General features: G+C 35.2%; 1 protein-coding gene across 3 annotated transcripts in view; it reads left to right on the top strand.

Annotated features, from left to right (window-relative positions):
• Nucleotides 1-25,047, top strand: part of TDRD3 (tudor domain containing 3) — a 113,519-nt gene that overhangs the window by 66,425 nt on the left and 22,047 nt on the right. For all 3 annotated transcript variants that reach the window (XM_075488624.1, XM_075488625.1, XM_075488631.1), the window contains exons 8-12: nt 344-484; nt 4,866-5,022; nt 5,374-5,499; nt 17,683-18,521; nt 20,465-20,590. In XM_075488624.1, the coding sequence (XP_075344739.1) occupies nt 344-484; nt 4,866-5,022; nt 5,374-5,499; nt 17,683-18,521; nt 20,465-20,590 (1,389 nt within the window). The remainder of the gene's footprint in view (nt 1-343; nt 485-4,865; nt 5,023-5,373; nt 5,500-17,682; nt 18,522-20,464; nt 20,591-25,047) is intronic.

Below are 25,047 nucleotides of genomic sequence, written 5' to 3'. Positions count from 1 at the left end.
CTGGATTCAGTCTGAATGAATAGCTAGGAAGTTTAGTTCTAACGTGTCAGGTTTTTATGTCCTCCCTTGGTTTTCCTTTTATTTTTCGAATTTGCTTGATAAGTCATAAAAACTAGAATTATATACCCTTTTTACAGCCTCATTTGGACATAGGGGAAAGAAATACCTACATAATAGTAATCTTTTTTGTGTGTGTAAATTAGAGCTTTATTTGTTGATGCAAAGCATAATCATAAAAAATACAGCTGCATCAAATTTACTGCACTTTTTTTACTAGCTAAATATTAAGGCTTATTTTCCTAAGTTCTGTTTACTGAAATGTTGTTTTTGTGCTTATCTAAAGACCAAGACGTTTGGAGGAGGTGGTGGCAGTAGCAGAAGTAATCTCAGTGTGAGTGCTGGAGGGAATCGAAACAGGGAACTGTTCCAGAAAGAGAAGATAACAAAACCTGACGGAAAGAATGAAGGTGTCTACCGAGAACTGGTAAGGTGGAAGACTTAAATGGAACCTTAAATGTGTAGTATGAATAAACAAATGTAACAAAGACCTTGAGGAATAAGGGCTTTACTTTCAATTTATTTTGAAATCTGTTTAGAATACTTAGGGTGCTTTTGTACCTTACTGAGATAGTTATGAGTTTCAATGTGACTTTTGTTTTAAAAAAAAAAAAGTAGTCTTATCCAGTAAAATTTAAAATCAAGTCCTCACAAGTAGTATATGTGGTATAGGATATTACAGTATAGTTTTATTTTCTTGTTTAAATAAGCTTAACAGTTTTGCATATTAACATCTGTTAATTCGTTTTAGGCAGGAAGGGTTTCATCCTTCAATTTCAACACGTCAAATAATATTTTAAGGTAGCTTTTCTTCTGAATTAATTTAATATTTATTTTAAGAATCTGTTTTAAACCCTTTCTTTGACATGAAGAAAACTAAGTGATACTCTGATTTTTAAAATAACAAAATAGAAATACTTTTTTTGTGACATGGAAATGTCATGCTTACATGGTCAGAAGTAATGTTTCATTTTGAGTAAGGTGGGTTGCCGTTGGAGAATCTGAACTGTGCCCTTTAATCAAAAACATCACCTTCCAATGTATTTCGTAAATTTATAGTTACTGAGAAGTGTTCTTTGGGATCACTGCATTGAATTAAGTGGGTATAAGGTGAGCAGTCACTGAAGTTTCTGTTTTGATTACTTCAGTAATGTAAAAGTTTATGATGGAGGAAGTATTTGTTATCAAGAACAATTCCGGAGTGGAATTTCCAAGTATGCAAAACAATTAATGATTCTGATTTGAGTGATGAAAGCAAAGTGAAAGAAGCATCGCAACAATGTAGTAACTCAGTAAACCAGTATTAAAATATTAATTATAAATGTAACTCTTTTTTATTTTTTTAATATTTTCCACCTTATTTACTTTTACCAAAGGTTTAACAATGAGAAGAAAAGACATTTAGGAACAACATTTAGGAAACCGCGTGTTAGAATTTTGTTTGTATAGTGTGTGTCGTCATCTCGCAGCAAGGAGAGCCTCCAGCAGCGCTGCCTTCAGCACTGTGCTCAGAAATGTCAATACAGAATTGTAGAAAAACAGGCTGAAAGGATCTCAAGAGGTCATTTAGTCATCCCTCTGCCCAGTGTAGCACCAATGGTACACCTTGTCATTCTTGACAACTGTGTCTCGGCCTAAATAGACTTTAAAAAAAAAAAAACCAACCCAAACAGACAAAAGCCCCAACAACAACAAACGCACACCCACACTTCCCCCTGCCCCCAAGTTTAAATTGGGTAATTGTTTAAAGTATTGTGTTTTCTGTTTTTTCTATGAACTGCAATAAATGTCTTACATTGCACTGTAAAATGGCAGTACTTCCAACTAATCGAAACTTAGTATTATCTAATTTAGCATATCTAGATGCTGTTTAGAAGAAGCAAATATAAACCCACTAAGCCTATATAGAAAGCCTTCTTTGGTTATAAGTAATGATTTTTACATCTTAATGCAACGGATAACGAATTTGTTCTGTCTTCTTAGAAATGTGACATCAAGTATGTTTGATTATTGACTTTCATGTATATTGTTGACTTGTATGTATATTTAGAAATAGTTAAAGATTTTTCATCCATCTGGTGCGTTAACTTCCAAGAAACCTGAAGCACTGTATCTTTACGTACAAAACAAGAAACAAAGAAGTAATTTTTCCTGTTTATTCATAGACAGGCAGTGGATTGCGGAGGTCAACCATCTTCCTCTTGTAATAGACCTTATAGGATATGTCCTACAATTTTCTTTGTCTTTCCAGTTTTGTATAGGAGAAGCAAGATTTGTGCTGTGTAAATAAAGTTGAAGGGAGAGTTTTTGACATCCAAAGACACTTAAGATACTACCTCCTTTCTCAAACAGTCTTTGTATCTAGGAAATCACCGTTCCCTTGGGTCTCAAATTGTGACCTATCCAAGATTTTTTTTTTTATCTGTAGCTGAGAGGACAAGTACTGTATATACAAGTCTTCTTTTCTTACTGGTCTTTGAACGTAGCTGTCGTGCACAGAATTTCCACTGTTGAAAGGAGGTGATGCAGCAGTAATGGCTGGAAGTTCTCTTCTCATCCAAACCAACTATTTAACTACAAAGGGGAGAAAGGTGAAGCAGATTTGCTGAGGAAGTACTTCTCTCTGTTGGGCCCCTGTTGCCATGCAGAAGAATCTAGGAGAATGGCCCAGAGGAGGAACTATTATATTCTGTCATTAAAAATAAGACATTATTTAGACAACCTGAAGTCAAACTCAAGCGGGATGATGATTCCCTGTAGACACTGAGGTCATGTTTCTGCCCTACTGGATTTCAAAGACCTTTTAAATTCTATTCCTTTACTTAGTGAGTCTTTGGACAGTTAAATTAGGAGTGTTGTTGAGTTTGGGAATGAAGAAGGCTATATGAAAGCATTGGAGTTAACGTTGCTGACCATGTGGGAGTTGTAGCCAAGCGCTGCCAAGTGTCATGTCTTACACATGTCCTGGTTTCAGCTGGGATAGAGTTAATTTTCTCCCTAGTAGCTGGTATAGTGCTGTGTTTGGATTTAGGATGAGAATAATGATGATAACACACTGACGTTTTAGTTGTTCCTAAGCAGTGCTTACACTAGTCAAGGACTTTTCAGCTTCTCATGCTCTACTGACTGAGAAGGCTGGAGATGCCCAAAAAGCTGGGAAGGGGTACAGCCAGGACAGCTGACCCAAAGTGGCCAAAGGAATATTCCATACTGTATGACGTCATGCTCAATATATAAACTAGGGAAAAGCTGGCCAGGCAGCCGCTGCTCAGGGACTGGCTGGGCATCAGTCAGCGTGTGGTGAGCGATTGCATCGTGCATCACTTGCTCCATATATTATTTTATTATTATTAATTATTTAATTTTATTTCAGTTATTAAACTGTTCTTATCTCAACCCATGAGTCTTCTCACATTTACTTTTTGGATTCTCTCCCCCAGCTCCCTGGGGCAGGGGGGAGGTGAGCAAGTGGGTGTGTGGTGCTCAGTTGCCAGCTGGAGTTAAACCACAACAGCCCATTACAGTGATTTTTGCATGGCTAAGCATAGTTACAAAAGTTATTTGAGGTGTTATATCTTCTGGCTTACAGTATTGATATATCTCTTCATTGAGATAGCAACTACAAACACTGATTTTGTGTGTCTGCCCCCAAAAGGAGTGGTGTTCATATCTGTTGTCCCAGAGCACAGTGTGTAGCTGGAATTAAGACCAAAAGTGAGTGTATTAGAACATCAGGAGAAATGAGGAGTGGAGAAATTACATCATAATACATTGTGAAACAGGGGAGAGGAAGGGTTAAATGTTATTTGTCATACAACTCTCATACAGTTTTAAATCATTATAGGAATAAAAGTTCACATTCTTTTAAGCAGTGGGAGAAAGAAGGGGTTGTATATCTTAGAGGTTAGATTCCCTTGGTGGTTTGTTGTTGGTTTTTTTTTTTTTTTGAGCGTCACAATATGGTTATATTGCAGCGTGCAGACAAAATGTTATGTTCTTGGGACTCCAGTTAAGAATGTATTTGGTTACAGCAGTTGCAGTAGATGGGTAAGTGGCATCATTTTGGTTGGGTATGGGATGAGCAAGGACAGAGGGCCTCATCCCATTTCGTGTTTAGTGCATGTAGGTCTGTCCGCACTGGAAAAGTCAGTTCTCACTTGAGTGCTTTAAAGCACAGTGCAGACCTAAGGTTATTTTCTGTAATTAATGCTCTGTGATTCCTGCTTTGCCTTTTTGTCATTGTGATCGATACAGTTTAGAGTAAGAAAGCCTGTATTTCTGCGTAAGTAAATTGTTTGTATTTCTTTGTTTTCTTCTACAGAATCTTTAGTGATTCTATTTTCTGTGTTTTAAGAAGTGTATAACTGGGTATTGTATTGTCTGTAAAAGTTGTGAAAGGGTTCAAACAGAAACAAATGGCTCGTTTTTATACCGGTATTACTTTGAGAGATTCCTTTTAGTTTTCATCTCAGAGAAAGTATATTACAATCCATCATACTATTCCAGTGTACAGTGAAAGAAGAGGTAGACTAGGGGAATTTGTGCTTGAAAACACATAATATTAGAACTGAAAACTGATGAGTTAAAAATAATAATAATAATAATAATAAAAAACCCCTCTAGTAGCCAATTGTTTGGACCTAAGAGAGATCATATGTGAAGATTTTATATAAAACCGAAATATTTATCGTCAATGAAATATAAAATAGTGTTTCAATTAAAATCAATGAAAAATTAGTGTCAAATCTGGTGTTTTTATAGAGTGTCTTGTATCTTATGATTAGTTCTGTGCGTACATTTTATTTCAGGTTGATGAAAAGGCTCTAAAACACATAACAGAGATGGGTTTCAGCAAAGAAGCAGCAAGACAGGCACTTATGGATAACAGTAACAGCCTAGAGGCGGCATTAAATTTTCTTCTGAACAGCAGTAAACAGAAACCCGTTCAGGGACCACCACCTAGAGGTAAAACTTGCAAATAAATGCTTTAGAACAGTATTTATGAGCAAAGGAATTTGTGTATGGTGGATTACTAATGTAGTTATAGAAGGGCATATCTGCATGTTTTTTTCCTGCAAGTTAGAATGCATTGCAAACCTGAAAGCAAATACTTAGAAAAAGCCTCTGTGTATTGTGTTCTTGTCAGAATTTTTGAATTTGAAGTCACGGATTTGAATATCCTTGTCTGTATCTATTTTGTCTGTGATAGAATTTTTTAAAGATAGATAAAGCAAACATTTTATAAATCAAATAAAAAAGTGTGTACACTTCTTTGTTATTTATTCTCCACTCACAAATAACTTCTAATGTTTACAGGTAAAGGAAAGGGCCGAGGCCGAATAAGACCTGAAGATGAAGAAGAGCTAGGAAATGCCAGACCGTCTGCACCAAGCACGCTGTTTGATTTTTTGGAATCCAAAATGGGTACTCTAACAGTAGAGGGTAAGTTATTGAAATTAATGTATCTGGAACCACTCAGCCAGTGTTGGTGGAATTCTCTTTCCTAATTTTTTTATCTAAAAGGTGGTTCCTATAACTTCCTCCGTGGTCAGCTGTAAAAAAACCCAAGGAGTGCTACAGAGCTATTCCTCTCCTTTGAAGAAAGGTCAAATAAATCACGCTATGGTGGTTTGTACTTCTGTATTGATCATAGAAGATCTTAGGGTGTTTCTTTCAGATTTAGATGTCTAAAAATCAGTAATTTTGAAATAAGGTGACACAAATCTCAGGTTTTTAATCTGATTTGATAAAGGCTCTTGGAACTTCAATGGACTTCTGTGTCGTTCAGAAGTAAGTAAAGGAAAAGCCATAATTGCAGTCTTCCATCCTCAGTTTATAAACAGCACGTTTTGTGTGCTGCCCAGTTAAGAGTTTAGTAATAGTGGTAAGTGTAATTGTTTTTGTAGTCCCTTTGTCTGGAGGCAGGGAAAAAAAAATCTTTTTGGCTGACGTAAAGTATTAAACAACTATTTTCTCCTGGTTTTCCCATTTAAGAAATGTAGGGACTGAGGGAAAGGTAGGATTTTGGAAAATAGGGAAGCCAAATATTCCCTCAGATTTAATGCAAAATATCTGGGGTTTTTCTTTAATGTTCTTTTATTTTTCTTTCTTAAGAAGCCATACAAGAATGTAGTGTATGCTTCAGGATGCTTGTTTAGGCCTAAATCATTCAGTGCTTTGGAAACTTTGACAGACAGATGCATTAAAAGAAAAAAGAAGAAACTCCACACATCCTGAGGTCTCTAGAGGCTGCTATAATATTAAAGTAAAACTCATAGTAAGCTGAGTAATAAATGGAGATCATTTTTTCGTTTGGGTATGGCCTTGGAGGTGTTTCAGTAGCCAACATGAAATGAAAATACCTGCTTCCATTATTTAATATGAAGGTTCTGTGATGGAGGTGTAATTTTTTTTTTCTCCTTATAAAATGATACTTTTCATAAAGGGTGAAAAAAGGGTCATACTAGTTTATATGAACTGTTTGATATTTTGGAGTTTGCTAAGGAATGAGTGCATTTAAGGAGTGACTGCATTTATATGTAATTAATTTTTTAACTTAAGTTCCAAAATAGTCTTTGGCTGTTAATAATGGACTCTTGCTTTGTGTATTTTCACTGGATTTGGGATTTAAAAAAAATAAATGTGTGTGTGTGTGGAAATAATGTGGAAAAAGTGGAAAACAAGCTTGTAGTAAATGACAGTGAACAGGTTGCCCTGTTGGGAAAGCTATGAACGGCTGTATTGTCAGTAGGCACCTGCATCTGAAATACAAGTAGAACATCCCCATTACTTTGGTTAGTTGAGTGAGAGATCTTTTATTGAATGTATTATTTTTTTGTAGCTTATATGTATTAAAATGTGTAAATATTTGTCTTTTTTTGCTTTAGCAGTGCATTTAAGGTTAGTTCTGTTTGAGAGTCATTATTGAATTAGAAATGAAAACGTAGCCATGTATACTCTGTCAGTGCATCAAAACCCCAGTTTTCTGTGAGAATCATTAGGACTATCTGCTTTCCATTAAATGCATGGCATTTTTTTCAAGAGTAGTTATTGTTAGATCTTTCGGACGTTTGAAGCTGCACATTTAGAGTTGCTACTTGCATAAGCAGTGTAGCATTTTGCGTGAATGTGTTTGGATTTTTTTTTTGCAGCCTATAGCAACTAAAAGTCAGCATATTCAGGTGGATGGAAACACAGCAGTCTAGAAATTTGGTTCTTGGAGCTGTATGGAGAATGCCTTTATCCAAAAATGAGGAAGCAGCAGCAAAGAAAAAGGACACGTGTTTTTTCATAGACAACATGCCTCAACAGATGGGCTCAGGAGTTAGTGAAGCTGCTAGCAAACCCAGGGGTCTCTTGCTGCTGCTGGTAGAATTAGATGCGCTGTGAGCCATTTTAGAGTTCACTAAACATTTTTATGATGTGATAAGTTTTAACTATGAACAGAAAGGCATTTGCTTAAAATGTGATAGCTTATAGTTCTTTTGATAGCAAATACTGTATTGTTGCTGTACCTAGGTTGAATTTCATTGCAACAGTGTCTTTTTTTGGCCTGCAAAACAAGTGATTTTAAATAGCTAAATATTGTTTTATATTTTAGTTGTGTCTAGGTATTACTAAAACAGTTTGTAGAAAGTGAACAAAAAAGTTATTACGGAGTTCCTTTACTTATGTGTGGTTTTTATAGTTTGTTTATGGTGAGTAGCCACAAGTTTATGGCTTTTTTTTATGAAACAAAGCTAGTTGTAGATCTAAAATTTATATCGTGAGTCTTCACTGTTTTTTGTCAGAAATCTAAAATATTTAAAGAAAATACCTTTGAAATATACAAGCATTCTGCATTAGCTGATACAATTTTGTAAACTGTTCAGGTAATTAATATAATCACATTTTCAAAAGCATGTGTAGGGAATTATGCTTGAGATAGATACCTATTTTGGCAACTCATTTTGTTTACTAAAGATGAGTTAGATTTTTACAGTGAAAAGAAATAAAAATAGTTGTAGTGTTTTTCTCTCGCATTACAAACAATGATTTTTCTTTGGATAAGTTTTGTGCTGATACTGAGAGATTAGAGAAAGCTTTCACCTTCAATGTGACTGAAAGACATTTAAAGGAAAAATAATAGAAATAATCCCTGTGGGATATATGTGTTTCTTATTGTCAGTAATTTTATATTAAGTAATAATAATTTACCAATAACTGTGAAAGGAGTGAATTTGCTTCTTTTAAAATGATAGTTCTGATTGATAGTGTTTGCTTAGGGGGAGTTTTATGTTCCTTTGGGTTTAGTACCCAAATTTGTGAGTAGAAATTTGAATGATCAATATGCAATCTGATGTACTATTCCTGAGTCATGCTTTTCTGGGGAAAAAAAAAAAAAAAAAAAAAAATTGTTAGCATTTTTGAAGAGTTCAGAAAGTGTTCTGATTATTTTTTGATTTTTTTTTTTTTTTTAATATTACTGCCTTTTTTCCTTCTGAAGAAATAGTAATACATGTTCTTGTATTTTCTGTTATTTGGAAGTCAGTGGGCTTTACAGTGGTTGCTCAGTTGCATTTTGTTAGTTTTTATTTTCCTTACTGAACGTGTCTAGCCCATAGGATTGTGCGTCTCTTTCTATGACAGGTTTTATTTTTATCTTGTAGAGTCTACTTCAAATGGATTTTTCAAGAAATACATAGGCATATGCTGAATTGCAGGCTTTTTGTATCTTAAAAGTGCTTTTTTTCTTTGCCAAGTTTGAGAGAACTTGTTCAGTGCAATGAATTCCAATGCATCTTCCAAATCATTTATTGAAAGTGTTAATTTTCTGCCACTTTTATGCCTCTGTGGTTGAAAATAATCTTATTTAAATTCTTAATGATTAGTTGTTTTAAGTTCTATGCAAACTGAGATGATGTGAGTGTTAACAGTGTTTGCAGGGTGATGATGTTTCTGCAGTGATTGTACTTACCACTGTGAACTCTTTCATCATGAAGTCTGCATCCAAGTGTTTGCAGAAAACAGGATATATATTACTAGCACTTTTTAAATTTCATTTGATCCTGTTAGTTGTTAGCACTAGAGACATGTATTTTCTCTCTTAGTATTAAAAAAGTAGTGGTCAGAAATGAAAGACACATCAGGGAAACAGCTAGAAACAACTCAAATATGTAATGCTATATAGCCAAGAATAAGGTCTCTTCATTGATTTTTCTGCATAGTAACTGTACTAAGGAGGGCCCAGGCAGGCAGGTGTTTCTGCAAATATATGTAGCATAGTACAGCCTCCATTCAATATAAAAGACTGCAGCACAATCAATCGTATTTCTGACCCCTTGCTGTCCCTTATGGTCTCTAAAATTCCAGTTTGTTTTTTAGATATTCAGAGAGATGGCCTTTGTATAGGGATAGTGGTTTTGAATAAATGAGCACATCCCTGCTGTTACACTAATGCACATAATCAGGATCCTTTGATTACCTGGAATGGCCATATTTATCATTATTGCAAGCATTAGGCTTCTATACCCTTCAGACAGATTGTAATTTCTTCTAAACAACTGAGAGTCTATGTAGAAGCAAAACTAAAAGTCACTTTTGCTGAACTGAGATAAATATTTTTTTTAAAATTCTGTACTGCTCCTTTTTTTTTTTTTTTTTTTTTTTTCCCCCAAAAACTGCTTATGTGATCTGGGGAAGAAGTGTCTGGAAAAGAAGAATTGTTTCTGTTCAAGCACACAGAGGATTAATTTGCTTTTCTCTGTGCATCCCTCCTTGGTTTTTTTTATCTAGTGTTTCTAGGTGCACCTTAAACATCAGTACCGTTGAGAATTTCTGAATTCACTTCTGGATTTGCAGTAATCAGGCTAGGTGGTTCCGTTTGTGAACAGGAACTGTCGAACAGTTGTTTAATTTGTTATCTTTAATTTGGTACCTTTTCATAGTTGGATTTAGACCAAGTAGAAAAATATTTATGAATTGAAATACCTTTGTATTTTGTTTAGGAGGTACTTCTATTCCTTTTTAGAGATAAGACAGTACTTTAAGCTTTTCGTATGTTTGTTTTTTAAAGAAGTACAAATTAGTTATAAGAAAGTAAGGTGTTAGTCTTTTACCCTGTAAGTGGTGTCTCGTGAGGTTTTTTTTACGTGTTGTTTCCTTTTTTCAGAGTTAGTGAAAAATTGTTTTAAGTAATTACAGCTCTCAAAAGTATTAAATACCTAACTTAATGATCTGCTAGTTTTTTAGTTGTAAAACATAGCATATAGTAAACATACTTTGTTGAAATGAAATGTAAAGAATTAAAACAAACAAACCCATAGTTTTATACTGCAGATTTATTTATTTGTTTTTAACTGTGAATGGTTGGTGACACCTATGAAAATATTTCTGTGTTGAAATTAAGTAGTTTGAGTTTTGGTTGGAGAGAAAAACCTGCTGACTGTGAGAGATAACAAAAATAGTAGACAAAGTTGCTGGCCATTAGCTGCCTTTGCTTGCACTTGGATTATTTCTGCTACTGAACACAAAAGATTTTTTTCCATTAATCTTCTTATTTTTCTTTTGTTATGAGGAACAATTCATCCATCTTTGCCAGCTTAAATAAGTAAACACAAGGATTATTAGGAAGAACAAAACAGTGCCATGAGCTCTGACTATAGACTTAAGGAATAATGGACAAAATGCTGAGAACCAGGCATGTTTCAGATATTTTCTCTCTCTTCAGTTCTTAGGGACTTAGAGCAGGCTGGTGCTGCCATTTGCTCAGGATTCAAAGCCACAAAAGCTTTTGGCAGACATCTGTGTCTTTGAAAGACTCAAGCAAAGATCAACTTTTTAATAATTATTTATTTATTTGTTATTTAATGGGGTTGGTGGTAAGAAACATAACAATGACTTTGGTTAGAGCATTGACCCAGGATGTAGAAGGCGAAAACCTTTTCAGTTTCAGGTTGTGCAGAATTGCCCCTTCAGTCCTCCCAAGAGACAGGCTGTGCTTGGGGTGGACATTTCATGCTCTTCCTGTTAAAACGAACCTCCTGTGCAACAAACTACAACATCAGAAAAAGCAAGTGAGAGGTAGCATATTAATAGGGCCACTTCAGAAGAGGGAAAGTCATAGTCTCTGTTTCTTGCTCCAGTAGTTAGGCTTTGACTGAAATACAAATTTAGACATGCACTTTTGATTTAAAGGTGGTGAATTATTTCTACTCCAAGGTTAATTGTTTCAGCAATTAAAGATCAGCATTTAAAAAAACAAAAACCAAAAATTTTTCATGTCTAATCTAAATTTTCTGTACTCAGCTTCTAACTGCTGTATAATATTATGCCTTTCTTGCCATACAGAGAGCTATCAAAATTTGCTTTCCTAGTAGCTATTTATAAGACATAATGGACCTGTATTTTACCCATCAGCTGTGTTAGCTGTGTGGATTGAGCTTTTCCAGCCTATCGTCAGACTTTTTTTCCAGACTGTTTTCTCTCTTTTCTAAACAAACTCATTTATTTTTGAGAAGTTTTGTTCTCAAATATGCATCCCATAAATACAGACCATAGTCTTGTAGTGGTTTGAATGATGCTGTACAACATCAGTATCACATGGACTCTTGCCTCCGCTCACTCTGCATCTTGAGCATTCCACCAAATTTAGCTGCAGTTATCCTTATGTTCTCTGCCACCAGTGTTGTCTGCAGGAGATAAGTAACAAAAGAGGTGCTGACTGTGTAGGAGGGTTTGCAAACAATTGCCTTTGGCAGAGGTTTTTTTACTGTCTCATATTAACTCTTCACCCACCTGTCCCTCAGAAGAAACAGGACTTCAGTGGAGAGTAAGCATTTATCGCAAGCAGAGGGACACACACCCAAACTCTTAGGGACCCAGCCCCAGAGATCCCCAAAGGAACAGGGCATTTCCGTGCTTTCGGATTTGAATTTCTGTCCTTCTACTTAACTGTTTATGCTTGAGGTAAACCAGGATGTGTGGTGTGTGGGGTTTTTTTGTTTTGTTTTTATATGGTAACATATTGTTTGGACTATTTGGGGATAGTACATCTTGTCTAGTTTCACGTGTCTTTTTCTTGGTTTAGTCCGTTATTTTGGGAATATATAAATCATAAGTTAAAAGTTTGAAATAAGTTGGTAATGCAATAAATATAATTTAAAAATTGTTTCATTTCTTGGTCACACAATTTATTTGAATACCTGGGGGCAGGGGAACTCGGGGAAAAAAAAAATCTGACCTTTTGGAGTTAAAGGGAATTTTAACATCTGGAATTTACCATTTAGTAGCCATATTTTCAACAAGTACAATGCCCTATTGACAGTAAGGGATCCAAGTTATGAAATAGTCACATTTATTATGCAGCTTTACTTCTAAAAATTTAATTTCAGTGTTAATTGTGAATATCAAGAAAATCAAACTCAGTTTTGTTGTAGTATTATGTTATCATTGGTGACGTGTTAGGAGACTTTTGCTTTTTTTTTTTTGTCAGTAACTTCTCTTTAAATATATGAGAGAAAAATAAGTAAGTAAACTTCATACATTTAAAGAGTAATAAAAATTACCCATTTTTGTTTCAGTCCTTTAATCCTGTTAATTCAAGTTTATAGGGAATGCAATGGGGAATGTTTTGGGGTTTTTTTTGCCACTTCTTTATTAATATCATCATCCTTCTCAGCTTGTATTTGTTTTGTTTCAACAGAAGCATGAACTCAGGTTCCAGTTCCTCAGTGTTACTACATTTTTAGAAAGAATGATATTAATATTTATGTAACTTGACAAAGCTCGAGTAACTGGAATTTCACTCTGTGACATGAAGTGTGTGCAAATGTGTTATTAATTTCCTTCTAATTTTTTAATCTTTTGGCCAATACGAGATAGAACATGCCCTGGGGGTAGCTGTCTCAAAGACACGCTTTCATAAAGTTGCATAAAAATATAATTCAAATTGGAAGAAGAAACCCAAATCATTGCCACCAGTGTGGGAAGGGCTGCTGTCTTTGAGTTTAACCACATTATTAAACATGATAAAATCCACAGGAGAGAGCTACAGGAAACTGTGCTACTTAAATTCCATTGTACATGGAGCAGTGCTTTTTAAATTGCATTGGCTGGGATTTCCAACTGCAGCAGGTCCTGCTGGTTTCTTGTAAGCAGGGGGATGTGATTGGTTCTGTACAGTCTTCTTGGGTCAGCCCATACAAAAACTAAAATGAGTAAAATAACTGACTGATGGTTTCAAACTGAGAAACGCTAGTTGTAATCTTAAAACTACCCAGCAGATGACAAAAGCCTTGTCATTAATTTTGAAATGGAATTTTTTTTCTAGACCATGTTCCCAAACATCCAGTTACAATGATGATGATTGGGTTGATGCATCTTGCTGTTTGACAGAATAGGGTACCAAATCTTCTTGTTAAATGCCAAATTAATATTCATTTGTTACTGCCCTGTAGTAACTATTACTTTTCAGGGAACATTAGCTAATGGTTTGTTGGAGGTGGGGCAAGAAGAAGTAGAAGCAAGGGACAGCAGCTGCAATAGACAATCTGTGAATAACATCCCTCATCGCTTAACTTTTTCTATTGAAGAAGCTTTAGATTCCCTTCAGTTTTTTGGTGATCAGGCCAGACAGCAGAAATTCATGAAGAATGTGTAATATTCTCATCTCTAGGCTTTTTTTCGTTTACTATTGTTGACAAATTAACATATACTGTTATTTGGCAGTTTCCATTTGTGAATGGGTTGTGCTTGAAGGTTAAACAATCAGTTAACATGTCCTGCTCATTCAAGGCTGTTGCATATGATGTAGGCCCCTGGGAAGCTTTTAGCGCAATAATTGCATCTTTGTAGAAGACATCAGTTTACTAGATTTTACATCTCTTAAGGTTAGAGTAGAAAAATGTCAGGTGTTTCATGAGCAGCTTTTGCATATCACAGTAAATAGACCTAGAAAAAGGATGCTTATGTTTGCTGTTTTGAAATTCTGTAGTCTTTTTCCATGCTGTCTAACATTTAGTATTATTTGAATTTTCCCACACTATTTAAAAAAAAATTCTGTAACTGAAAGTTCCAACACACTTTAAAGTCAGCTTGTTGCTTTTGTATCACAATCACATTATGTTGGGTAGAAGTAATTTATTTGATCATCCAATAGTCCTGCTTTTGCAACTGATATATTAGAAATTTGTTGTTGTTAAATAGGTCTGCAACAGATGGCCTTTTCTGTTAACATACTGCTAAAATTTCTGTTGCTTGAAAAAAGGAGATAATAGGTATTCTTCCTAAGTACTTAGTTCTGGGTGGAGCTATTCATGGCAGTGTTTAAATGTGTTGCTATTTAGCAGTTACTCTGTTTTAAATCTCCATGCTTCTTTGTGGAACAATGGGTTATAACTCTAAATGAAACTTCTTAAAGTGCTATTTTACAGGTAATTCTTGTTAAGTAGGTGAATAGCATTTGAATTCTGAGTTACTTCTTTCTACATTTTAAAGATTAATATTGCCTTTCTAAAGACAGAAAATAAAAGCATTCTCACATGAGACAACAACTTTTTATTGGAAAGCAGGTCAAAGAGGTGGAAGAAGGGTAGAAAGAAGATCTGTGCAGCTGTGTGACAGAAGTAGGTTGCTCGGAGATCTATTGTATCCAGATTTTTTTGGTGTCCAGTAAAACTAGCTATTTTCATGAAGGCGCCTAGACAATAGCTAAAATTACTTATTACATGCTATGAAATGGAATAGAAATTTCAGTAAACTTTTTCCAATCATATTCCAAAATATATTATATCCATATATATATTTCAGTATTTCCGCAAGGCTTTAACTGAAGTATTGTAACTGCTCTGCGTGCTTTGGGGATAAGTCTCGCAGTTGTACAGAGTCCCTGTATGTACTAGATGCGGTCTGAAGTGACTACCCATCTCAGCTCAGAAAATGTTTCTTCATTTAGAAAAAGGTCAAAGGACAGCCCTCGAGAGGAAACATTTAAATTCTAAGTTAATCCTAAAATCCTACCAAATAGGAAAATATTAACATGCCCAATCTAGTCTTTAGCCCATTTCTACTTTCACTCTTGGAACAACTTTCCCCTGTGCGACTGACTTGGTTTAATGCATTTCATGTTACAAAATACTAAATAAGATTATTTATAATGAGGTATTTTGCAATTTTATACACATCTTTCTTTAATGGTGTATACAAGGCAGTAAACATTCAGAGGCCATCATACAATTCAGTCATTTCACGTGTAGTTAACATTAGGAATAGACATGGGAGTTTAGGTTGGGAATAGGAAGAGTAGAAGCCCAAGGATTTTACTGCCAGAGGAGAAGAGGTATAAACTAAGAACGTCCTGAAGGAAGACTGTTAATTAATTAGGACGATAAACCTTTCTAGATGATAAGAAATCTAGAAGATTGGTGTGTATTATACAGAAGTGGGAAAGCGTAATGAAGATACTTACAGAAAAGTTACAGATATAAAATGAAGAAAATCAGTAGTTTCATGTTCCATTTGTAAAGGAGAGATAAAGAGGTATTTTTAAATTTGAAGGATTTTGTCTAAAAAACCAACATTTTAAATGTTACAAGATTTAAAAAGTCATCTTTTTATTTTTAAAAAAGAAAATGGATGTTTATGAAACTCTTGGTTCTTTCTGAGCAATATATATTTACTTATGCATGCATTAAAAACGTTATTGGTTTCAAAGTCATAAATTTTGCAGTAAGATGTATTTTTATCAAGAATATGATCATACTAAGCATCATGTATGCTTATGTCACTTCAAAAAAAACCTAAGTCATTTTAGTCAAACCTTTTTGACTTCTAGAAATTTACATACATAAATCAAATGTATGTAAAAATCAGATTCTTACTAGCCAATTGAGTCAAATTTATTAAAAACTGTGAGCTATTAATAATAATATGATGCTTGGAAGTATTTATTTTTTAAAAAGCTAAAATTTACATTTTAATTTTAAGTGCCCATGTAGCAAGTAATTATGAAAATTGATACATTTGTTGTCAGGTATCAGCATTCATTGTTTCTAGTGGTAACATGTAAACTGAAGTTCTTAGTTTTTCCTTCCCATAGGAGTGTACTGGGGGCCAGGCAGCAGAGAGCCTGAATGCACATTCCCACCAGGCCTGTGCACACACGCCAGACTCATGCACACAGTACATACATGGCCAACTGTCATGGATGGACACAGGCAAGAGAATGACACCTTTGCAGGCACCCACATGACACAAAATTGCTCATATAAACATGAATCACTCTAATGCGTTTATGCTTTCCTTTTCAGTCAAGTTCTAAGTCTGCTAGCAGATCTCATACCCAGCCACCCACATGCACACACTCATGTGGGTCTCTCCTGGCCCCTAGACCCTTGACTTCTGGTACCCAACTCAAATGCCTCTTGTCCAACTTGCTGACTAGTACAACCTGAAGCTTTTGCAGGAGGGTTACACGAGCGTACTTACATAGGTCTGTCCAGTATCTGAGCCCAGATCTGTGATCTCTCTGGTAGACGGTCTTCAGCCCCATGGTCTCTCCAGTATTCAGCTTCCAGGTCTTTCTTGTCCCACTTAACAGCTTATCCTGTCTCAAGTTCACTAGCAGGTTTAAAAACATGTTCCCTCACACACACAATAGAGAACTTAGTCACACAGAAGATTTTTAGAAACAGAATTTAATGAGGAGATGAGACAGGCTACAGTGATCACGTGCAGGAGTTGGCCCAGCAAGTGTATTGACCCAGGAGCCTGTTTACTTGCAACTGTCCCGTTTAATCTCATTCCTTTTTTTTTTTTTTTTCCTCATGCTTATTCCTCCTGGATTAATCTTGATCTTTCCCCTCCTTTGGCTCTTCACCTAAACATCCCATTAAAAATTCCATGTTTGCCTAAAAAAAATTTAAGTCCATAAAAAGTTTCACAGATCCCCACAATTTTCCTCCTGCCCACCATCCCATAGCAAGTTTGCTCTTTCTCATGAGATCCATGATAATCTTGTTTTTCTTCTCATCAGTTAGAGTTCTGGTTGAATCTCTTGAAGTTAATGCTTGAGTGGTTCCTGTTACGGCTCATTGATGAGGGTCTCCAGAGTTCTGGGCTTTGTTACTCTTCCTGTTGTCTATGGTTTGTCAGCTGTGCTCATTTTATGACTTCTATTTTTTGCCTTTGTCTTTTACGCTGAATAGCTGTTAACAAGCTATTTTTACAGAAGTTTCAATTCAGATTAAAACTATTCCTTTTTTCTTCTCATTTTCCTCCCTCTTCCTTTCTCCATGTTGGAACTGTATTTTTCTGTCTTAAATGGCTGTTACTCCAGGGAGTTATTGATGTCCATAGGGAGAAATGAGTAACCTCCTGGAAATTTATGCCCGGCTTTTCTCATACTGGTAGGTGGTTTGGTTCTAAGTACAGCCCAGAGTACTGTATGTTTTCCAGTAACTAGGAATTACAGTTCAAATGTCTCTGCTAAATTTTCTGTGTACCATTCCATTTCTGTATCAGAAAGATAAATACTGCATACTTTTCCAAATAATACTGTTGCTTTATCAGTTAGGGTCTGAAACGCTATTTCTGAAATACTTTTTTGTGAAATATGTTAATAATTGTCATAATTTTTTTTCTTTGTAGAACCAAAATTGCAATTTCAGCCACCACATCAAGTACAGCACAAAGTTATGAATACAGAACAGAATGGCATCAAAGAGAATTATTCAAGACACATTTCCCGCAATGACATGAGACAACCAAGGAATGAGAAACCCCCTCGTTTTCAAAGGGATATTCAAAATTCAAGGCAGGCTTTGGAAAGTGGTGGGTTACCAAGAAACAGAGGTCCTGAAAGGCACAACTCTTTAGAACATTGGACAGATGAAAAAAATAAAAGTGACAGACAGTATCCTAGAAATGATAGGCCAAAGGATTTGGGTTATCCCATAGCCACTCACCAGAGTGATATTATTTTCAAAAAAAGGGATAACAATATGCAAAACAGAATAGGAAAAGGGGTGTCGTTCACAGAATTCAAGGAGAACTCTGCTGCTCAAGATACTACAGACAACAATAACCAGAAACGTGGGAAAAGGGAAAACCAAATACACAATTCTGAAAATTTTTGTGATAGGAAGGCACGAACAATGAGTAGTGAAGCCTTTATGGTAAAAAGTGAGCAACATTTTGGTGTTAATAATGATTACCAAAATCCTGGTAGAACTGATAATTTTAATGCTGTACCAAATGGAGATACTGAGCATCATCAGAAAGGAAGACGAGTAGGACCTATCAAATCATCAGGACCCACTACGATCCCATCTTTTCACGATAAAATGTTGTATTACAACACTGGTCCCAAAAGGAGATCTGGGCCCATCAAACCAGAGAAAATATTAGAACCATCGATTCACGTGGAATATGGAAAAAGTTGGAGACCAGGGGATGAATGTTTTGCTCTTTATTGGGAAGATAACAAGGTATGCCTTTGCAAAATGAGAATTACCTCAAATTGTACCTTTAATGTTTTCTTACATACATATGGGAGATTTAGCATGCTAGCGCAGAGACACAGGGCTTTGTTCATAACTGTGTAGTGTGTTTCCTGGCTAGCTTCTTGGGGTTTTTTTTTTGTTGTTGTTGTTTTGAGATATGTGGCTTCATTGTGTGAAAATTTAAGCGCTTAAATTAAGTAATCTTGAAGGTGATTGTTTCTCTCACTTACATGGAGTTTAGGATGACTAAGCTCCTAACTGAAGCATTTGACTTAAGTGCTGAAAATCTGAAGGGATGAAGATGGATCTAGGTACTTGTATTCTTTTCCAAGGAACAAGAAACAGGATGCTGTGCTATCTAGAATAGTCTGTAATGGTAGATGTGTAATGCCCTTTTCTAGAATAAGTCAGCGTGCAACCTTTACTAGTGCAGGGGAAGACCAGAGTCTGCAGGAACAGGGCTGTTGAAAAAAAATCCCTCTTCTATTTCAGTCATCAAAGAAAGGAAACAGCAAAAGGCTTGGTTTTTTATTATCACTAGTAGACTATTAGCTGAAGAATTTATGGAACAAATGAGTGTGGTGCATGATAGCTTTGTTTTACTGATTTTTAAAAGTTTAAATACTTCCTCTTCAGCTGTTTTTCCTATTAATAAGATTTCTCTTGCAGCAAGACACTTTCCTTTCATCATCTTCACCTTTCCTAAAAAAGTTTTAGGGTATTTCCTTTGATTTGTTATTATCTCTTCAGGAGTTCTCTGTCACTCTTCTTGGGTAGTTTCTTCAGTTTTTGACCCTTTCTGATAATCTGAGAACTAGCTTAAATATTATTGTTCTTCAAATAGGTTTTATTCCCACCATTTTCTGTCTTTTTTTCATTGTCTATTTGATGTTATTTATTTAAGGTTTTTCCTTTTTTTTCCTGTTTTTTACAGGAAGTAGATAGTGTTAGCTCAGCAGCATGACTTAATTTTTCTCTCTTTTGTTTGTGTGACTAAAACAGATAAGGCATGCAAAATTTTTGGTAGTAGCAACGTACAGTGATTTGACTCTGAAATAGGAATATGTAGCTTGGGTGGATGGATTATTGTGAAAAATAATGGCATATTATGGAATCATTTCCTGTTTTGAGAAGTATATTTGCATTACTAGGAGATGAGGTTTTGAAATTCTGGAAAGTACGAAACTTGAAAAAAAGTAGACACGAGGTAATCCCAGACTGTTACCTGAAAAGTATTAATCACATTAGAAGAGGGTTTTTTGAGGGTTATTGGTTTTCTGTTAGTCATAATAAATGCTTCTGCTCACATCTAGGACAATTTTGAAATGTGATGATAAAACACAGTACTGAGCTTAACCATGTTAGGAGGCAGTGATTTCTTTTTGTTCAGTAAGATAAAAGTGATTGAATATCTTCAGGAAAGCTGATCTGTGTTTGCATAAATGTCAAAAAATAAAGTTTTGTGTTTAGAAAAAGGACTTTTTGAAGGAGCAGTTTTATCATATTTTTATTGTATTTTATTATGTGTTAAAATAGGTATATACTAGTATGTATGGTGTATATGGCTGATAGGCACTTACTGATACATGTATTTTAAGAAGTAGTCTTACAGTAATGCTTCTCTGTATACAACAGGATTTGTGTTAGTGATGAATTTGTTCTGCTTTCAGAAAACTGAAAACAAGTCGAATTTCATAAGCTGCGTATTTTCTCAATGAGTATTCTAAATACATTCCACTGTGTCCTTGTGGTCTACCATGTGGAAGGTTAATACATCTGGTTTAATATCCGGTACAAATCTTATTCAAAATATAATACTGACTAAGTCTAAATACACACGCGCGTGCGCACGCACACACAGGTAGTTGTTGAGCTGTTTGTGGTATTTCAGGTAGTATTTTATGACCTTTGAAAATTTCTCTTTTCAGTTCTACCGGGCAGAAATCGAAGCTCTCCATTCTTCTGGGACAACTGCAGTTGTTAAATTCTGTGATTATGGAAATTATGAAGAGGTGCTTCTCAGCAACATCAGGCCTGTTCATGCAGACACATGGGTATGTGATAATAAATGGTATTAAAAAATATAAACTAAATAGTCTGTACAAACTATGTAACCCTTCAGAAATTAATGCCTGCTTATGCAAAGAGTGCTAATTGCATGTGTACAAAAATAGTTAAGCAAATAGAGGAGCAAAATCTCAACTTTTAGTTGTCTATATGAAATTTCATAAAAGTGTATTATCATGTGGTATTCTTCCTGTATAATAAATTTCAATTGTATTGTTTGAAAATGAGTAATTGACCTGTCAGCCAAACAGTTTTATGCATATTTTCTTTCTAAAACTTGTTGCTTACTCTATTAAATACAGTTTTCTGTTTTATTTCATGTACGTTGTATGTTGTTCTGTAAAGGTTAGGAAACAGTCTTTTAAAATATATATTCTGAAGGTTTTTACTATGAGTGTATGTATGGCAAAAAATAGACATCTGTATCACTTTATTTTGTATCATGATTTTTTTATTGTTTCAGTGGTTTCAATTATTTCTTCTTTGCCAAATATTGTGTTGGAGGTGTATGCCTCAATCTGTTTTATGAGGTTTAGAATGTATTAGCCTTATGGAAGTACGAAATTTCAAAAGGCTTTATTTCTGAATGTCATGGAAATAGAGGTACATTTTGATTTTTTTTTTGTTTTTTTTTAAATATCAGGAGTGCACAATTCTTTGCTGTTTACCCTTACTATAAAAAGCTGCACAAAAAGTATTCGTATTTGTATATGGATTCCTTAATGATTAGTTGACTGTACTTATTTACATTACTTACCTCTGGATCATATAGCCATATTACTACTGCTGCAGAGGCTGAACAGTTAACTACCGTTTCCTGCCAGTGGTCTTTTAACTTGTGTTCTTGCTGTTGTTCTCAGATGCCCCTATGGCCTCTGAGATGGCCTTTTTGTAATTACAAAGATATCTGAAGCTCTTCCCAGCTGATGCATTGCTGTTTCTATGAAAATTTACCTTTTTTTTTTCCCCCCCTTCTTTTTGTCCTAATAGCTGAGCTGTAAGGTGCTAACTTCTTACTGTATGATTGTACTTATTTTGATGCTTTTTCTGGGTTAATAATCAGCCTTTTCTTCACACTTTTGATTACAATCTTGAGGATTGGCTTTTATTTTACTTTAACCCTCTGAAAGTTAGCTCTCACAGTCTAAGAACTTGAGCTGGTCTTAAGACTAAGTTGATCTAGTTGTGAGGTGCCAACCTGAAGCACTGGTCCTTCTTCCTGCCTCTTCTGCCTATCTCTGACCACATGTTCCTCCTGTTCCCTCTCCTCCCATGTTTGATCATCAGTCACATAGCCACAGGATGAGTTGAATGAGGTGGACCACTTTTTCCCCCCCGTGTTTCATTTGTTTTATTTCAGAGTTAGTTTGTTAAAGCTGACACAAGATGGTGGGACAATGTATGGAGAGGGGATTCTGCTGCTGAAGTAGCATAGTTCTAACATCATGCTGCATCCTGCCCTAGTTGTTGAGGCTTCCTCAGCTGTTACAGGGGAGAAATTAGGATTTTTCCAAGGACCCTTCAGTCCATTCAGAAATGAAACATACCTTTCTCAAGGTTCTTTTTTTCTCTCAAGGGAGCCTAGGTGCATAGTGTAAATTCAAACAAATAAACGTAGATCATTGTAGTTACATAAGATAAATGCCAACATCTTCACAGTAAACAAAATTTTTATGGTTTGTTTCCGAAGTTTCACTGTTTTGTTGCTAAAAGGTCCTTGCAGCTATAGGATTTTTGCATGAGAAAGTTGATTAGCACGTTGCTCTTGACTCTCTTGTGTTTGGATGATAAGTCTAGTCCTCATTACTCATTTTCAGTTCTTAATCCCCCATTGGAGTCATACTCTGATACTCAGGTTTGTCTTTCAAGCTGAACACTGGTCACTTTTTCTTTGTCTCAGTGTTCGTATTAATATATAAATCTAGATAGCACACACAAATGCAAAATAAAATTCTCATGCTGCTTAATACTTAATTCTTTGTCATAAGATTTAAGTAACTTTGTGATACTTCCTCTTTACAAGAGAACAAAACCAATTTTAAACTGACTTGAGTAATTACTTTTCTTTCACTGATCAATGTTATCAGCAACAATGAACTTGTTTTATTAGAAGTGTTATGCTGAGTTTTATTTCAGTCCTTCCAGGTGACTTCCAGATAGCTAAGTCTTTCTTACCTGTCTGTACTGAAGACTTGTTACTAATGTAGAAATACACTGTATGTGAGTTCTGATGTCCTAATATTGCCAGTTTTTCAGACCCCTTTTTGAAAGAGTTGTTGATACTAAGAAAAAATTTAGTGAATTGACTTAAAGGCATAAATCTAGTTTATGTGTTAGAATTTATTATTCTCTACTGTGTTCTCCAGCACACTTTTTGATACTCATATATTGAATTTAAATTTTTTTTCCAACAAATATAAACTGGTGTAAGTATGCCACTGGGAGGAAGGGAAAAAAAAAAAAGGAAAAGCAAAAAGTTGCTCAACTAGTCACTTGAAAAAACAGCCAAAATATCACAGTGACCTTATTTTGATGACATGACCTATTGTTTAAGCACCTGAGCTTCTGGTCTACTTTTGGCAACCTTTATAATTATCAAAAATAGTAAATTAATGACAATTATTTACATTGTTAGTAGGTTTAATATAATTTCATTTTCTCTTCACCCCCTGCTGGTTAACATTCTGCTGTCTATTCCTGCTGACTCTCTAATACTGAACTGCACTGCATTAGTACAAGTTTTGTGGGTTTGGTGGTTTTTGTTTGGTGTTTTGTTGTTTTGGTCGTCCTCCCCCCCCCCCCCCCCCCCCCCCGTTCTTGACTGTAGATCGAATCTGCCTGATAGTCTCAGGATACATTGTGCTTTCCACTTTAATGGAAAAAGTGTTACTAGATGATCTCAAGACTCCTTGATAATTGATTGTATACTGTCCATCACCCAGTTTGCCCTGAGTCCTTGTAAGTTTTCAGTCCCTCTGACACCTAGCATGCTGCTATTTATCTTTTTGATGGCTAGAAGTATAGAAGATAAAGCTATGTTTTACGTAAGGTAAATCAAAAAGCTAGTGGGGAATTTTTTTTTTTTTTTTCAATAATCAGGTACAATACACATATAAATTTATGTGAGAACACTAAAACTTTTTTTTCTTATTACTTGCAAAATATGTCTTAGGAATGCAATTCGTAAATAATTTTAATAATAAAATTACATATGGATTCCACTGTTTTAGAGTTCTTCTAAGTATCTTGTATGTAACACTACAATACTGTATCCTTTTATTTCCCTCAATGTAGCAGGGGTCACTTAATGAAAATACTGTAATGCCAATGAAAAAATTCACTGAAAAGCCATTGTAGAAATAAGAACTGCTTGTTTTTTCTTGTAAAATATGTAAGATTATACTAACAACTGAAAAACATGGAACGCTAAGGGCCTTCCTGACTGACTCAATAGTTTGTTCTGTGGAAAAAAAATTAAATAAAGTCAAGATAATACTTTAAACTTTAAGTCTTAATTTTATTCTCTAACTTGCAGGTTTTTCTTTCCTTAATAAATTATGAAAATGTGTAGCCTAAGTACTTATCTTGTGACATTTTTCCCCAACGCCAAGTCCTTGCTTTCCCTTCTCCATTCTGCATTTACTTAGTCATGTGATAGGCCTTGTTCCACCATTTACACTGTGATTACCCTTCTTTTTTAAGTTTTCTATTATTATATGAAGGAAATAAAGATTGTAGTTTTCCCACCTGTATATATTTCCCACCTGTAATGGCCTTATTCTGATTGCTTTCAAAACAAGCTAGAATTCATATGAACTCTTGGCTTACAGTATTTCACTTCATAATTAGTATTTTTAAGTGACGTCTGTAGTTTAGCCTAGTTTTCTCTTCCTGTATCTTGCACTGTATTTCTGCCTAAAGAGGTAAGAAGGCAAAAATTATTATTAAGGTATGTATAATCCTAGTTCTTCTATGATCTGTTTTTTTTCTGTGGAGACTGAAAATCCACTTTGCAGTTTTCCTTAACTTATTCCTCCAGTAAGGAGTGAGTTGAGGAAAGAAAATAGCAAAGGGTCTTGGATTACAGTTATTTCATGCTCGCAGACATTTGAGAGCTCAAATTTGGTAATGTTGTGTCTTGTACCTCACAGAGCCCTAAGAGCTTCTATAGGTGTTGAGTTATCTTAAATTGAACTATAATTCAGGGCTTTCTTATACCTGTCTGTTTCAGGTGAGTAAAGAAGTAAACTCCTGTGATTTTTCTGAAGGTGTCCGAACCCCTCTCCAGCAATGTAAAGAGCAACACTGAAAACCACTAAATGGTAAAGGCTTACAGCTGCCTTTTAAACTAGAGAAGACTTTTGCCTGTTTTATGGAGGTTTTGAACCCATTCCAGTGTCCTGATTTACAACAGGCAAATACTTACTTGAAGGATTGGGTGGCA

This window comes from Mycteria americana, chromosome 1, assembly GCF_035582795.1.
Source record: "Mycteria americana isolate JAX WOST 10 ecotype Jacksonville Zoo and Gardens chromosome 1, USCA_MyAme_1.0, whole genome shotgun sequence".
Classification (NCBI taxonomy): domain Eukaryota; kingdom Metazoa; phylum Chordata; class Aves; order Ciconiiformes; family Ciconiidae; genus Mycteria; species Mycteria americana.
This window is presented reverse-complemented; position numbering and strand designations above follow the sequence as displayed.